Below are 15139 nucleotides of genomic sequence, written 5' to 3'. Positions count from 1 at the left end.
TCCATAATCTCAGTTGCCTGGCTCATCCCCGTTAAGTGCCTGGACACTCAACAGATATATATATTTTTTAATCCTATTTTGATCATCCTAATCCTATCAGTCCTGCAGAGGGAAATCATCTTCCATTCTTTACCCTCTCCTTCCCCTGGCCACACTCTAGGCTTCCCAGATCTGCATCCAGTTGTATCCCATCTCATGCAAGGACTGTGATTGTTATGTTGCTCAGAATCCAGGGGCTGGGTATTTTCGTGAATGTGATCTGTGAAAAATGTGCCCCCCCCCTTCTTAGGACCTTCCCATTCAGGTTTTTGTTTTGTTTCTGTTTTTTAAAAAGATCAAGTTTCTAGAACTCGGTATTGTGGGGGAACTCCCCCCTCCTCGAAAGGAAAAAAAAGGATGGTACGTTTCTGCTTAAGTACCCACTCCATCCAAGTACAGTGCTACCTTGGTTCTCATAATAATAATAATAATAATAATAATAATAATAATAATAATAATAATAATAATAATTTATTTATACCCCACCCATCTGGCTGGGTTTCCCCAGCCACTCTGAGCAGCTTCCAACAGAATATTAAAATACAGTAATCTATTAAACATTAAAAGCTATCCTAAACAGGGCTGCCTTCAGATGTCTTCTAAAAGTCTGGTAGTTGTTTTTCTCTTTGACATCTGGTGGGAGAGCGTTCCACAGGGCAGGTGCCACTACCGAGAAGGCCCTCTGCCTGGTTCCCTGTAACTTGGCTTCTTGCAGTAAGGGAACCGTCAGAAGGCCCTCGGAGCTGGACCTCAGTATCCGGGCAGAATGATGCGGTTGGAGATGCTCCTTCAGGTATACTGGACCAAGGCCATTTAGGGCTTTAAAGGTCAGCACCAACACTTTGAATTGTGCTCCTGGAATGGTTCGAAATCCAAGGCACAGCTTCCAATTGGCTGCAGGAGCTTACTGCACTCAATCAGAAACCGCATGGGATGTTCAGCTTCCGAAAAACGTTCGCAAACTGGAACACTCACTTCCAGGTTTGCGGTGTTCAGGAGCCGATTTGTTTGACAGCTAAGCTGTTTGGGAACCAAGGTTTCACTGTCCACTGTTGTATGTTTTAATCTTCCCCTTAACAAGCTCACACATTGAGGAGTTTTGTATAGGCATATAAAAGATAGTTCTTATGAGCTATGGAACATTCTCCTCCTAGTCATCTGCCGAGGTCGGAACTTCAGCATCTTTCAAATGCAATCATTTGTTTTCTTGTTCAGGATGTCTTTTAGTATGAGGTTTTTTTGTGTTTTGTTTTTGGGCTGTTATGATGTGCCACAATGCGTACAACAATGTGTTGCTATTCCTTTCCTTTAAAATGCAACCTGCTTCTTTGCAGCCCCCAGCACACAATGTAGACGAACACAACTTCTGTTGACAAGCTAAAGCTAAAAGGTCCTGTTCTGAGTCTCAGTAGTTAGGCCTGGTCAATCCAGGGACATCATACTGCTGGCCAGTTATAGGGACCAATGTTGTGGCTGCTTATTCCCCTTTCTGCCTCTCTAGGCTGGAATTCCATTTGCAACCTGTGATGAGGTTCCTGGCTCAACTTCTGGCATCTCTGAAAGGAGGACCGCTCATTTCTCACTGGCTTAAGGCTGAGCTGCAGGTCAGGTTCTGGGATGCAACTGAGCGCTCTTCCATATTTCCATTTGTGTCATGCCTGGAAACCATGGGTCCGAGTGGTTTTCTGTTTGACCCACGCTTTCTAGGCAATGATAATGATATTTTTTTATACCCTGCCCATCTGGCTGGGTTGCCCCAGCCACTCTGGGCGGCTTCCAACACATAAAAACACCAGACATTAATAGTAGCAATCTGACCCAATATAAAGAATCACAGTGACTTTATAAAATAAACAACTTATATCAAAGAAAGCAACGTTCAACAATCCACCAACAGTAAATTAAAGATCAGCATAGTCAACAGTAAATTAAAGATCAGCATAGTCAACAGTAAATTAAAGATCAGCAAATAATAATTAAACAATTTACACTTATCAACCGCAATAAAGAATTACCAATCTATAAAATAATGAAAAATCGCAATGCATAAAATACCACGAAACATGCAAAACCATGTAAAAGGATCAAATTGAGAAACAAGGATGCACAACTTTTAAAACTATTAAAAGTCAAGCAAGGGTGTGAACGGTTTCTCCCTTGCTCCATTCCAGGGAAAGCCCGCTCTTTGACTTTAAATCAGAGCAAACAGCAATCCAGAGAAAACCCAAATGTTCTGATAGAGTGCTAAAGAGCTCGCATTGATAAACCCTGACTGAGCTGTTGTAGTCAGCCCTGCAGGAGTGAAGTTACCAGGTGAGCATCGACAGAGTGACATTGTGGACAGGCCCTGAATCGTTACTTCTTGAAGTTACTTGTTATTTATTGCATTCATACCCTGCCTTTTCCCACAAGGGGCTTAAGGTGGGGTACATTGTTCTCCCCCTCCCCGTTTAACCCCCACAACAGCCCTGAGAGGTGGTCACCCCGTGGGCTTCAGGGCTGAGTGGGGATTTGAACCCTGGCTCCCAGTACGTTTCCGGTTGGTTTATCATCATTATGCTGCTCTGGAACCTGGACTAGATGTGCCTTTGGTCCAGCAGGCTTTTCTCCTGTTCTTGTCATCATCATCACCATCATCATCAGAATTCCTTTCTTTCCAGCCATAGGCTGAAATTCAGGGACAGTGAACCTATGGTCTTGTAGTTGTTGCTGAACTACATGCTAGCTGGGGCAGACGGGAGTTAAAAAGCTTCCAGTTGGTCACAGTTCCCCACCCATGCTAAAATGCTTATTTTCCTCCTGTTTTCTTCAGCCTCCACCTCTTTTCTCTTTCGTCTCCCCTGCGATGAATTCATTTGAGATAGCACGTTCCTTAAGGCAGGATGCTGTGCTGTTTGTTAAGGAGCAATGCACATTGATGGTGCAATATCGATAATGACCAGCATAAACAGGGCACTGCCATAATCTTAAAAAAGATAATCTGCCATCAACACAGATCAAGGTTTCATAAAAAAAAAGAGAGTTGTCAGATCCCCGTTGAGCCAAATGATAATCAAGCGCATGGGTGTTAACATGGTTTAATTGCATTTTAGCCAGTGCTTAAGCGATGGTTGTGACCTTTAGCGTGACCTTCTTGCAATCATTTGCAAGTCAAATAAATAAATAAACCTGTCTTCTTCGTAGGTCAGGCCAGTTCTGCAAGAGCCGTTTCAAAATTGAAATTCAGAGTTCCAAACTCGACTGCGAGGTTTCCTCTCAAATTTAAGTGTTTTAACAGTGCAGTTCTTTGTGTGTGTGTCTACCCAGGAGTTAACCCCTCTGAGTTCAGTGGGGTTACTCCCAGGTATGTGCATGTTGGGTTGAAGCCTTTCGACTTGCTGGCATCCTTGGTTTGCACAGATGGCAAATTTGAAATCGGGGAAAGCTTCCAGCAGTCAAATGCAGAATTACCATTGTGTGTCAAAGATAAAGTGCTGAGCGTCGCCGAACGTTCATTATAGAGTGCCGCGAATCGCTAAATGCTGTTTCGTGCCGGTGGCCAACTACTGTCAAATATCAGCCATCAAGGCATCCCGTCTTGAACTCTGATGTATCAAATATCAAAGATTGGAATCAAATACTGGTTGGGTATCAGAGCAAGGTCAGCTCTTAGTTGACAGGAGAAGATCTGGAGGATCTGCTGCATCAAAACCCATAGAGGAGAAACGTTTGGGAGCAAGTTAGGTTCAGCACTATTTTTAGCTAATTATACTTTGTCAGGGGCCTCAGTGAACTCTGAGGCTTACTTAAACACTCTGGTATAATCCCTTCTCTTGCATTCCAATGGCCTTTACAGAAAGTGGTCACCAGTATTCCAGTCATCCGTCCCAAGGAGCATAATTGCTTGCCACCCTCCCTCCCTCGTTCCCTCCCTCCTTGTTTATTCATCCAAAAACACCCCCCTCTTGCTTTTTCTGCAGATCCTGACCTAACCTCGGCTTCCTGTACTTGCTCCAGGTCTCATTAACAAAAGATGTATTCTCTGCTCTTGAATGTTTCAACTTTGCCCTCTCCTTCCTTTTCTCCAATGCCCAGCAGTGTCCAGGAATGTAATTGCTTGTCCGGACTGCTGGACTGCAGAGTAGCCTTATTGAGGTTGACAGCACAACCTCATTTTCACCCCACTCGACCCACCGCCCCTCCAATTCTTCTCGCACTCCAGCCAGTTTTAATGTCCTTTCCAGGCGACATCTAATGGATGAATGGCTATTCATTGCAATTGTTGCTCAAGAGCCCTGTTAACTAAAGCTGCAAGCTTTGGACAGTAGATTAATCAACTGAAGCTGAGTTGATTAACTGGTGGGAGGTCATTTTTTTAAAGTATGGGGCTGAAAGTGAAAGGAACACATTAAAAAAAATGTGTTTCAGGATATCACGGTTCCAGCGGGTAGCAAAAAATAGAAAAGGTGTCTTACATTCTAACACTGAAAATTTAAGATAACCTTTTACCCTTTCAAGATAGGGCATAGCTTTATTGGGCAGTGGGGAGGCAGGTTGTACTGCTACCACTAGTTTTATTACCTAATTTGGCTTCTTTCTTTTTTGACATATTCCGCACACCTACAATTATTCCAAGTGGCGACTTATGCTTGCTAACTGATGCACAAAACAACAACAAACCTCTGGTTACATGAAACATATTCAACAAACACACAAGACGTAACCAGCTGTACGTTTGAAAAAATAATATATACTATTCATTGTATAGAATTGTAGATTTCAACAGAAGTAGCTTATAAAGTTCAACGAAAAAAGTAGAAGACCCAGTGGATCAGTTCATTCTCTAATGAGTTTATGCATAAGGTCCATATTATGTGAAAATGTCTATTCCACCTGTCAGTTCAGAGAGTCCAACAATCCACACGAAAGGTTGTTACAGTTCCACAGAATCCTTTCTCAGAGTCTAAGACAAGGATTTCCGGAATATTAGCCTTGTTTCACCGTCCTGGGCTCCACCAACCTCAGCCCTGCCGGGCCTCTTCTGGCAGGGGAAATAAGGACGTTCCAGGATCAAATCAGAAGCCGGGATGGATTTTGTTAATTCTGGGGCTGTCCCTGGGAAATCGGGGACATTTGGAGGGTATGATGCTTCTATGAGAATATGCCCAAACGCTAACATCTTCTTCAGAGGCCTTTTCCTAAGAGTCCCCTTCAGAGGTAGAATCATACGATTGTAGAATAATAATAATAATAATAATAATAATAATAATAATAATAATAATAATTTATTATTTATACCCCTCTCATCTAGCTGGGTTTCCCCAGCCACTCTGGGCGGCTTCCAACAAAGTATAAAAAATACATTAAAACCCCAGTCACTAAAAACTTCCCTAAACAGGGCTGCCTTCAGATGTCTTCTAAAAGTCAGATAGTTGTTTATTTCCTTGACATCTGATGGGAGGGCATTCTGCAGGGCGGGCACCACCACCGAGGAGGCCCTCTGCCTGGTTCCCTGTAACTTGGCTTCTTGCAGTAAGGGAACCGCTAGAAGGCCCTCGACGCTGGACCTCAGTGTCCGGGCAGAACGATGGGGGTGGAGTTGGTCATCTGCAATGCAGGAAGTGAGGTGGGGGAAGAAGTAACTAGGGAGAGAGGATTGTCAGAGGTGCAGTTCCATCGATGGAGCACTCTTTCTGGGGTGTGGCAAGGGGTCTGTGTGGCATCCTGTTTGCTAAGTTCTAAGTACAAGGTCAATATCTTCATTTATTGTCTGTGCATGTGTGATTTTGATGTAATCTTCTAAGTACATCTTATATATAGGATGGGCTGCTAGCCGTTCTAAGTATTTTAATATTTTTGCTGCAGCTGTTTGCTTTTAAATTTTGCTCTGCATTGAGCTGTCACGTTTTAATTTGACGTTTTAGTCTTTCTTTCTTTTTAACTGCACGCCAGTTTGCACATTTTCATCGAAAATGGGGGAAGGGGGCTGTAAATTACTGAAATAATTTTCATCTCATTTCATTTATCTCACACTTCTTTCGGTGTTTCAGAATCATGTCCATTCTGGGTTTTTGTTAATACACATGTGTTTACATTTACTTGATTAATCAATCAAAAGGCAGGCGGTCAGCTTTGTTTTTCAACGGTTTAAAAATATTTATATCCAGCCTCTCCACAAGGTGAGCAACAGGCTGGATACAGACGGTTAAGTTGATTGAGCTAAGGTCCCATTGAAAATCAAGTTAGCAGTGACTTGATTACAGTGGGAACTGAGTGCGAGTAACACAGGTTTGTATCCAGTAAATTAATGGGCATGACTAACATAAGTCTATTGATTTCACTGAGTCTACTCGGAGTATGACATAGTGGGATCCATTGCCATAAAACAAAGCAATCACCAATAAAATATAGCCAAAGCAGCCAGCAGATTAAAATAGCACAAATCACATTAAAACCCTTTTAAAACCTAGTGAAATCATGGGGGTTTTATTTGGTGTCTAAAGCAATGCTAGGCTGAAGTCTTTGATTTGAGCTTTTACCTGCACTTTTGGAAGCAGGGACCGTACTCTCCAACATTTCTCCGATGAAAATACGGACGCCCTACTCCATAATAACAAAAAGTTAATTATTTATACCCCGCCCATCTGTCTGGGTTGCTCCAGCCTTTCTGGGCGGCTTCCAACAGATGTAAAAACATAATAAAATATCAAACATTAAAAAAAACTTTCCAATACAGGTCTGCCTTCAGATGTCTCCTAAAGGTTGTCTAGTTACTTATCTCCTTGGCTCGGGAGTCACGAGACTCCATACCCTCCGACATTTTTCCGATGAAAATAGGGATGTCCTAAGGAAAAGCAGGAATATATTTTAATATTTGCTTGGAAGCCGCCCAGAGTGGCTGGGGAAGCCCAGCCAGATGGGCGGGGTATAAATAAATTATTATTATTATTATTATTATTATTATTATTATTATTATTATTAGGCTTTATAGAGGAGGTGTCTGAGGGTTCCCTGACCATTTAAGCCACTGCTCCAAGTGGTGGTTTAAGATGCTCTAAACAGCCTAACTCTCACTCAGGTTGAAAATATGGCCACAACTCCCACAGAAACCAGGCTGCGGAATGACACAACATTGCTTTAATGCATCAGTCGTAGCCAATAAAAATTGCAGCTTGCAGAGTTAACGGAGAAAGAAATTATGTCTGGGGCTGCAGTATCTGATGCCATAATGTCCACTTTACAGCTTTGCCAATGTGGCTGGCTATTCTCTTGGTACCTGGGCATAGCCAGTAGAGTACAGATAATCTACTAATGCCACTCTTTCGCTAGAGTGAGTAGAAATAAATTGACATAAACATAGATGCCTGTTATTATTTTTCTTCCACAGCTGACAACTAGCCAAGTTGTTGGTGTTAAATGAAATAAGAATATGAGCATCCATTTTTTTTCACTGCTTGAGGGCAATGTCAATCCAAATGTGGTTGTGTTTGGGGAGTCAATGCTCTCCTGCAGTGTGCAAGGAATTATAAAGTACGCTGCATTTCAGAAGGTGATGTTACCCTGTTTTTCTTCCTGATATGAAACATGTTTACTTAGAAATAAGCTCCGCTGAGTTCAATGGGACTTACATCTTGAAAACTAAGCCTTAGGAATGAAGCTTTTGCAAAGTATCACAGGAGAAAGCTTTCAAAACCGTACTAAGATAAAAAGATGAACACAAATTCTGTGCCATGCACCAGCTTTTGTGTAAAACACCAGAAATAAATCACATGGCACAGCATTCTTGGGATGGTGGTGCTTTAGAACTGAAGAGGAGGGACTGCGACCTTACTTTTCCATTATATGAAACACACAAACACATGTGTCCAGATCCTTCAACATAGAAAACTAGCATGAAAATTAGCTTTGACATCTAACATGCTAGCTTTTATTCTGCAGGGAGTCATACAACTATTCATTTGCGTGGCCAGATCCCGCCTCCCACCAGTAGAAATAAAGACACAGGACACAGTAATTTAGGTGAATGGGCTAAAATTAGGCCACAACTTTATTGGTTACAGGTGATGAGCGGTATTGGCTTAGGCATTGGTCCTATCGACTATCCGGCTTCAGCCTGATTGCTTGAAGACCGGGAAGGGTTAACACCAGCAGGGTTGCACATCAACTAGGGACTCCCCCGGGGTCACCGCTCGGGGGCATGCTTTAGGCCCTGACCTCCATAGGCTTCGGACGAGTCCATGCCCCCCGGAATCCTTTACCGGACTACCCTTCAATATTTGGGGGAGGTGATGGCACTCCTCCCCCCCCATACATCTACATAACAATACCCATACCAATGCCTAACTGCCAAAGCCGAGAAAGTTGTGACGATTTGCTACAAGGTAGGCGAAAAACCAAATGGCTGGTGCCAATTTGCCAAGTGGCCATAGCAAGGTCAAAAGAGGAACCTTGAAGGGTGGGTGGGTTGAGCTGAGCGGCCAAAGAGGGAGATTCCCGGCCGCGCTTGCCTTAAATGAGGCAAGCCACACCCCCTGGGCCAGCCGATTGGCTGGCCCGGGGATGACGCGGCCGAGGATTTCCCAGATCGTGCCGGGCTGGAAGCCAGCCTCCGTGCGCATGTTGGGGCGTGATGCCCGCAACACCACCTCCTCCCAAGGTCGGAAGTGGCTTTGTACAACCCTCCCTCTGTATTCTGAAGCAGTACAGTCTTGTGATTCTCAGATGAATGGTAGCATAGATGATGGTGGTGGTGGTGGTGATGACGACGACGACGACGACGATGATGATAATAATAATAATAATAATAATAATAATAATAGGCGTGGGTGGTAAAATCTCAGGCCTCTAACAACTTGACCAGAGAGAGAGACTTGACCATTACTGATAGCATGGAAGCCAAGGCAACTTTTTCTGAAACCCAACAACCAATACCATCACTTACAGACACCGCTCTTTAACCTCTGGCAGCTCAAATTCTGGAATGCCTCTGTTTTGACTAGATTCACTTGAGCAGATATTTCCATGCCTCTCTCTCACCCGAAATAGTTCTCCCTGAGAGAGAATGTAGAGACAGAGCAGAAGGAGTATGAACTCCCTCCTATCAGATGTCAAGGAAATAAACAACTCTCTGTCTTTTAGAAGACATCTGAAGGCAGCCCTGTTTAGGGAAGTTTTTAATGTTTGATGTTCTATCCCATTATTATTATTATTATTATTATTATTATTATTATTATGTTGGGAGCTGCCCAGAGTGGCTGGGGAAACCCAGCCAGATGGGTGGGGTATAATTAATTGATGATGATGATGATGATGACAAGTATGCAGCCGTCACCAGTCCTTGTGCTAGTGATTTACATGTGTCCACAATACATTGTGCAAAGGAGAACTTCCCTACGCCTATCTTAAACCAACAGCAAATGCATTTTACTGGGGCCAGTATTAGTGTTTCTTCTGATTGCTATCGTGCTCCCAAAACCCCAGTAATCAGATTCCTGGCTGATTTCTCTTTCTCTTGTTTCTCACCTCCAGTTTCTAAAGACCTGAGCACCCACCCTGCTCTTCACTGAAGCATGAACATTGGACATGGCCACCCGCCGCTGCACTCGGAAGCCTTCGCTGGTGCCTGGAGTCTCTAGGATGGTTTGGAAGCACCTGGTCCTCTTCTTCCTCTGGCTGCCATCGCTCGTTTGGGGCGGAGCCTCCCCCACCTCCTGCCCGGCCGCTTGTTCTTGCAGCAACCAGGCCAGCCGGGTCATCTGTACGCGCCGGGAGCTGGTGGAGGTGCCCGAGAGCATCTCCATCAACACGCGGTACCTCAACCTGCAGGAGAACAACATCCAGGTCATAAAGACGGACACTTTCAAGCACCTCCGTCACCTCGAGATTTTGCAGCTCAGCAAGAACCTCATCCGCAAGATTGAGGTGGGAGCCTTCAATGGCTTGCCCAACCTCAACACGCTGGAGCTTTTTGACAACCGGCTGACCACTGTCCCCACACAAGCCTTTGAGTACCTCTCCAAGTTGCGGGAGCTGTGGCTGAGGAACAACCCCATCGAAAGCATCCCTTCCTATGCCTTCAACCGAGTCCCTTCCTTGCGCCGACTGGACCTCGGAGAGCTCAAGAAGCTGGAGTACATCTCAGAGGCAGCTTTCGAAGGCTTGGTCAACCTGCGCTACCTGAACCTGGGCATGTGCAATCTCAAGGACATCCCTAACTTGACAGCCTTAGTGCGGCTGGAGGAACTGGAACTCTCTGGGAATCGCTTGGACATGATCCGGCCAGGCTCCTTCCAGGGGCTGACCAGCCTCCGCAAATTGTGGTTGATGCACGCCCAGGTAGCTACCATCGAACGCAACGCCTTCGATGACCTCAAGTCCTTGGAGGAGCTCAACCTCTCCCACAATAACTTGATGTCGTTGCCGCACGATCTCTTCACCCCCTTGCACCGCCTGGAGCGCGTCCACCTCAACCACAACCCTTGGCACTGCAACTGCGACGTGTTGTGGCTCAGCTGGTGGCTCAAGGAGACGGTGCCCAACAACACCACCTGCTGCGCCCGGTGCCACGCCCCACCCAACCTCAAAGGGCGCTACATCGGAGAGCTGGATCAAAGCCATTTCACCTGCTACGCCCCAGTTATAGTGGAGCCTCCCACTGACCTTAATGTGACTGAGGGGATGGCAGCTGAGCTGAAATGCCGGACGGGGACCTCCATGACGTCGGTCAACTGGCTGACGCCCAACGGCACGCTGATGACGCATGGTTCCTACCGGGTGCGCATCTCAGTCCTCCATGATGGCACGCTCAACTTCACCAATGTGACCGTCCAGGATACAGGGCAGTACACCTGCATGGTGACTAATTCGGCGGGCAACACCACGGCTTCGGCCACACTCAACGTCTCAGCGGTGGACCCAGCCACCACAGGTTACACCTACTTCACAACGGTGACCGTGGAGACCATGGACTCGGGCCAAGAAGAATCTGTTCCCACGAAGAAGGAACCTGGGCCAACGCCATCTCAGGGCTGGGGCATGACTTATTCCACCACCTCGCTGACCCCTCGCAGCACCCGCAGCACGGAGAAGCCATTCACCATCCCCATCACCGACGTCACCGAGAGCGGCATGAAGGACCTAGACGACGTCATGAAGACCACCAAGATCATCATCGGCTGCTTCGTGGCCATCACCTTCATGGCTGCCGTGATGCTCATCGTCTTCTACAAGCTCCGCAAGCAGCACCAGCTTCACAAGCACCATGGCCCCACGCGCACCATCGAGATCATCAACGTCGAGGACGAGCTGCCCGCCTCGGCCGGGGCGCCCGGCGACAGCCACCTGGCTCTGCCCGCCATCGAGCACGACCACCTCAACCACTACGCCGCTTTCAAGGCCCACTACAACAACAACAGCGGCGGCGGACCCCTCACCTGCGGCTCCAAGAACCCCATGCTCAATTCCATCCACGAACCTCTCTTGTTCAAGAGCAGCTCGAAAGAGAATGTCCAAGAGACACAGATATGACAGCCAACAGACCCAGGCAGCGGGGAATTCTTGTGTGGTGGGAGGGTGCAAGTGGATTCGTACATGCGGTGGGGGGGGAGTTGAGGAACGGCTCCTCCATGCCCTCCCCACCACAAACAAACAAACAAACAAACATCAGCAGATCTTTCCACCCCCGTGGCAGATCTTGGATGCTGAGCCCTCACCCGAGTGGACACCTTTGATTCTCACCACTTTAGCCTTTTCAGTTCTCTTATTTTCCTTTTGCAGAACAAGGTACTACGCTCGCCCTCGGCCTGACCATTTCCCCCCCTTTCCTTTCTCCACCCCCCACCTCACTTTTCTTCTTTTTTCTACCGATCTCCCTCTGCATTGGAGACTTCTTCTTTTTCTTTCTTTTTATACAGATGGGGCTGTTTCTGTATCCAACTACCTGCTGTATTACTTTAATAATTTTTTTTTAAAAAAAAAGAGGAAGGAAGAAAACAAACAACAACAAAATAAGGAAAGATCGCTATCCGATTTGTTTTCCTTTTTGACGTCATGGGAATAAACTTTAGGAAAGGAAAATAAAACCCAAGGGAAACGGGAGAGGGAAGAAGAAGAAGATGATGATAAGAAAGAAGAAAGAAATCTTATTTTGATCCGCTTTCCGTCAAAATTCTATTTTCATCCAAATGGGATATACAAACTAAATAAATTAAGTAAAGAGACGAAAGGTCATGGTGGTGCCAGGGTCCCCCCCCCCACCTTTGGAGCACGCGGGGATGCCAGGCGCACAGGGTTTGGGGGGAATTTTTTATGACTAGTATTATTACTATGGGATGGCAGGCATGGCCGGTGTGCCCCCCAGAGACACAGGGGCGTGGAGGTATTTTTTAATTTGTAATAATCTGGGGGTGGGAATGAGGGGTTTGGTGGGGGGCTGCACTTCCGGCCACACACACAAAAAAACAAGGCCTGTCGATTCCCTTGGCATTTTGGGGTCTGGTCTGAGTTTCCTATTTTAATAAAATCCATAAAGATGTTTCCAACCCTCCCTAGGGTGCTTCTTTTGGGATGGGGGCAAATGAGTGTGCCGCTTGCGTCGTGAGGCCGCTGTGGCTCAGGGCCAACCGAGTCTCACGTGCGCCAGGTTTCTTGAGGGATCGCCATGGCGATGACGTCAGCGAGGTATGTGCACGCAGGCTGCAACATGCATTATCTCGCAAAGAACACCCCTGTGGCTATACCATACACTGTATACATGGCTGGACCTCATACCTTGGACAGGGAGGGCAGTCTAGGAGTTGGCACTGATATCGTTGCTCCATAGGGAGAGAAATGTGGCCTCTGCTGGTGTATCTCCTTTTTTTACATGGAATCCCAAGAACGGAGCCTGCTATTTTTTATTTTTATTTAAAAAAAAACCCTAGCATGTGGTTCTGTTGTTTGCTAATTTATATAGCACCATTGATGAGTATGGTGCTGTTATTATTTGTGGGGACGCGGGTGGTGCTGTGGTCTAAACCACTGAGCCTCTTGGGCTTGCCGATTGGAAGGTCGGCAGTTTGAATCCCCGCAATGGGGTGAGCTCCCGTTGCTTGGTCCCAGCTCCCGCCAACCTAGCAGTTCAAAAGCACACCGGTGCAAGTAGATAAATAGGTACCGCTGCGGCGGGAAGGTAAAGAGTGGCTGAGAAACTGAGAGACCTGATGGATCCTTTCACCCATCCCTGACCATTGACTATCCTAGCTGGGGCTGACGGGAGTCTGACAACATTGGGAAGGGCCCAAGTTCCTCATTCCTGCTAAATTATTTGTTTCTCTGTGTGGCCCTGCCATGGATTTGTGCTGGAGGTGAAAGCTAGTGGGGAAGTTCTCTACTTCTAAATGTACAGAGACGCAGGTGGCGCTGTGGTCTAAATCACTGAGCCTCTTGGGCTTGTCAATCGGAAGGTCGGCAGTTCGAATCCCTGCAATGGGGTGAGCTCCCGTTGCTCTGTCCCAGCTCCTGCCAACCTAGCAGACACCATTGCAAGTAGATAAACAGGTACCGCTGTGGCGGGAAGGTAAACAGCGTTTCTGTGCTCTCTGGTTTCCATCATAGTGTTTCATTGTGTCAGAAGCGGTTTAGTCCTGCTGGCCACATGACCCGGAAAGCTGTCTGTGGACAAACGCCGGCTCCCTTGGCCTGAAAACAAGATGAGCGCCACACCCCATAGTCGCCTTTGACTGGACTTAACTGTCCAGGGGTCCTTTACTTTTTGCTGTACAAGGTCCACAGACTTAGACTGAGTCAGAGCTATTAGTTCATCTAATTCAGTTTCATCTATACCTGGAGTGGGGAATTTCCAGCTCATGGGCCAATCTTGGTTGCTTGGGGGAAGCCGTGACCAGATGCCCTATACTTGACATCATATACACATGACGTCGGGTGTGGGGTGGGTAACGGCAGAACGTCAAAGGGAAAATCGGGAGCTGGAAGCGGGTTCCCAGTTGTTACTTCACTGGAGCGAGACACACCTCCACCCGCCTCAAAACAACTGCTCCTGCAAGTTCCTTCGAGTGATGCCAAAAGGTTTTTCCGACCCCACAATTCTGCCCCCTCCCTCTATATATACTTAAAAACAAAATTGGATTTAATAATGAATGATAACAATGATTTAGAATAGTGCAAAATAGCTGGCGGGAAAGGCTTTTGAAAGGCAGGCTGGAGAAGTATAGTTCTCATCGTGCCCGTTTTGGCATGCATCACAATATTTTGAAGGGCAGCTGTGTTTCAGCTCATCTGTTGGTTCAGGAAGGGCAAATTGGGTAGGGCTGCATGAAAATGCAAAGGGAACAAAGAGGCTTAAAACCCCCTACCCAATGCCTTATCCCCAACCAAGCCAGGCTAGCCCCCCCCCCCCCAGAGATCTAGCGCAGGACTGCCCACCAGCGGCGAGGGCTGAGGAGTGTGGAGGATGTGCGCCATGATTTGACCATGTGCACACTTTTGTATGTGAGATACAAGCATTTCTTGAAGGGATGGGTCTAATGCATCAGGCTGAGCACATACACAGGAAAATGCTGCAGTTTACGACCTTGGTTTGTCGGAAACAAATGGAGATTTAATTTCCTGCAACCTGAGAGATTCTTGAAAAGAGCTTTCAGTAGCACCTTAGAGGCCAACTAAGTTTGTTATTGGTATGAGCTTTTGTGTGCATGCACCCTTCATCAGATAACTATCTGAAGAAGAAGAAGAAGAAGAGGAGGAGGAGGAGTTTGGATTTGATATCCCACTTTATCACTACCCTAAGGAGTCTCAAAGCAGCTAACATTCTCCTTTCCCTTCCTCCCCCACAACAAACACTCTGTGAGGTGAGTGAGGCTGAGAGACTTCAGAGAAGTGTGACTGGCCCAAAGTCACCCAGCAGCTGCATGTGGAGGAGTGGGGAAGCGAACCCGGTTCACAAGATTATGAGACTACCGCTCTTAACTACACCACACTGGCTCACACATCACACTGGCTCACTGAAGAAGTGTGCATGTACACGAAAGCTCATACCAATAACAAACTTAGTTGGTCTCTAAGGTGCTACTGGAAGGAATTTTTTTTGTTTTGTTTCGACTATGGCAGACCAACACGGCTACCT

At 46.4% G+C, this 15139-nt stretch overlaps 1 protein-coding gene across 3 annotated transcripts in view; it reads left to right on the top strand.

The window, feature by feature from the left end:
• The window catches only part of LRRC4B (leucine rich repeat containing 4B), a 143015-nt gene extending 130458 nt beyond the window's left edge, over window positions 1–12557 (top strand). For all 3 annotated transcript variants that reach the window (XM_053361312.1, XM_053361314.1, XM_053361313.1), the window contains exon 2: window positions 9547–12557. In XM_053361312.1, coding sequence (XP_053217287.1) covers window positions 9601–11544 — 1944 coding nt within the window. In that variant the 5' untranslated portion in view covers window positions 9547–9600 and the 3' untranslated portion in view covers window positions 11545–12557. The remainder of the gene's footprint in view (window positions 1–9546) is intronic.
• The last annotated feature ends 2582 nt before the right edge of the window (window positions 12558–15139 follow it).

The sequence above is a fragment of the Podarcis raffonei genome, chromosome 13, assembly GCF_027172205.1.
Source record: "Podarcis raffonei isolate rPodRaf1 chromosome 13, rPodRaf1.pri, whole genome shotgun sequence".
Classification (NCBI taxonomy): domain Eukaryota; kingdom Metazoa; phylum Chordata; class Lepidosauria; order Squamata; family Lacertidae; genus Podarcis; species Podarcis raffonei.
This window is presented reverse-complemented; position numbering and strand designations above follow the sequence as displayed.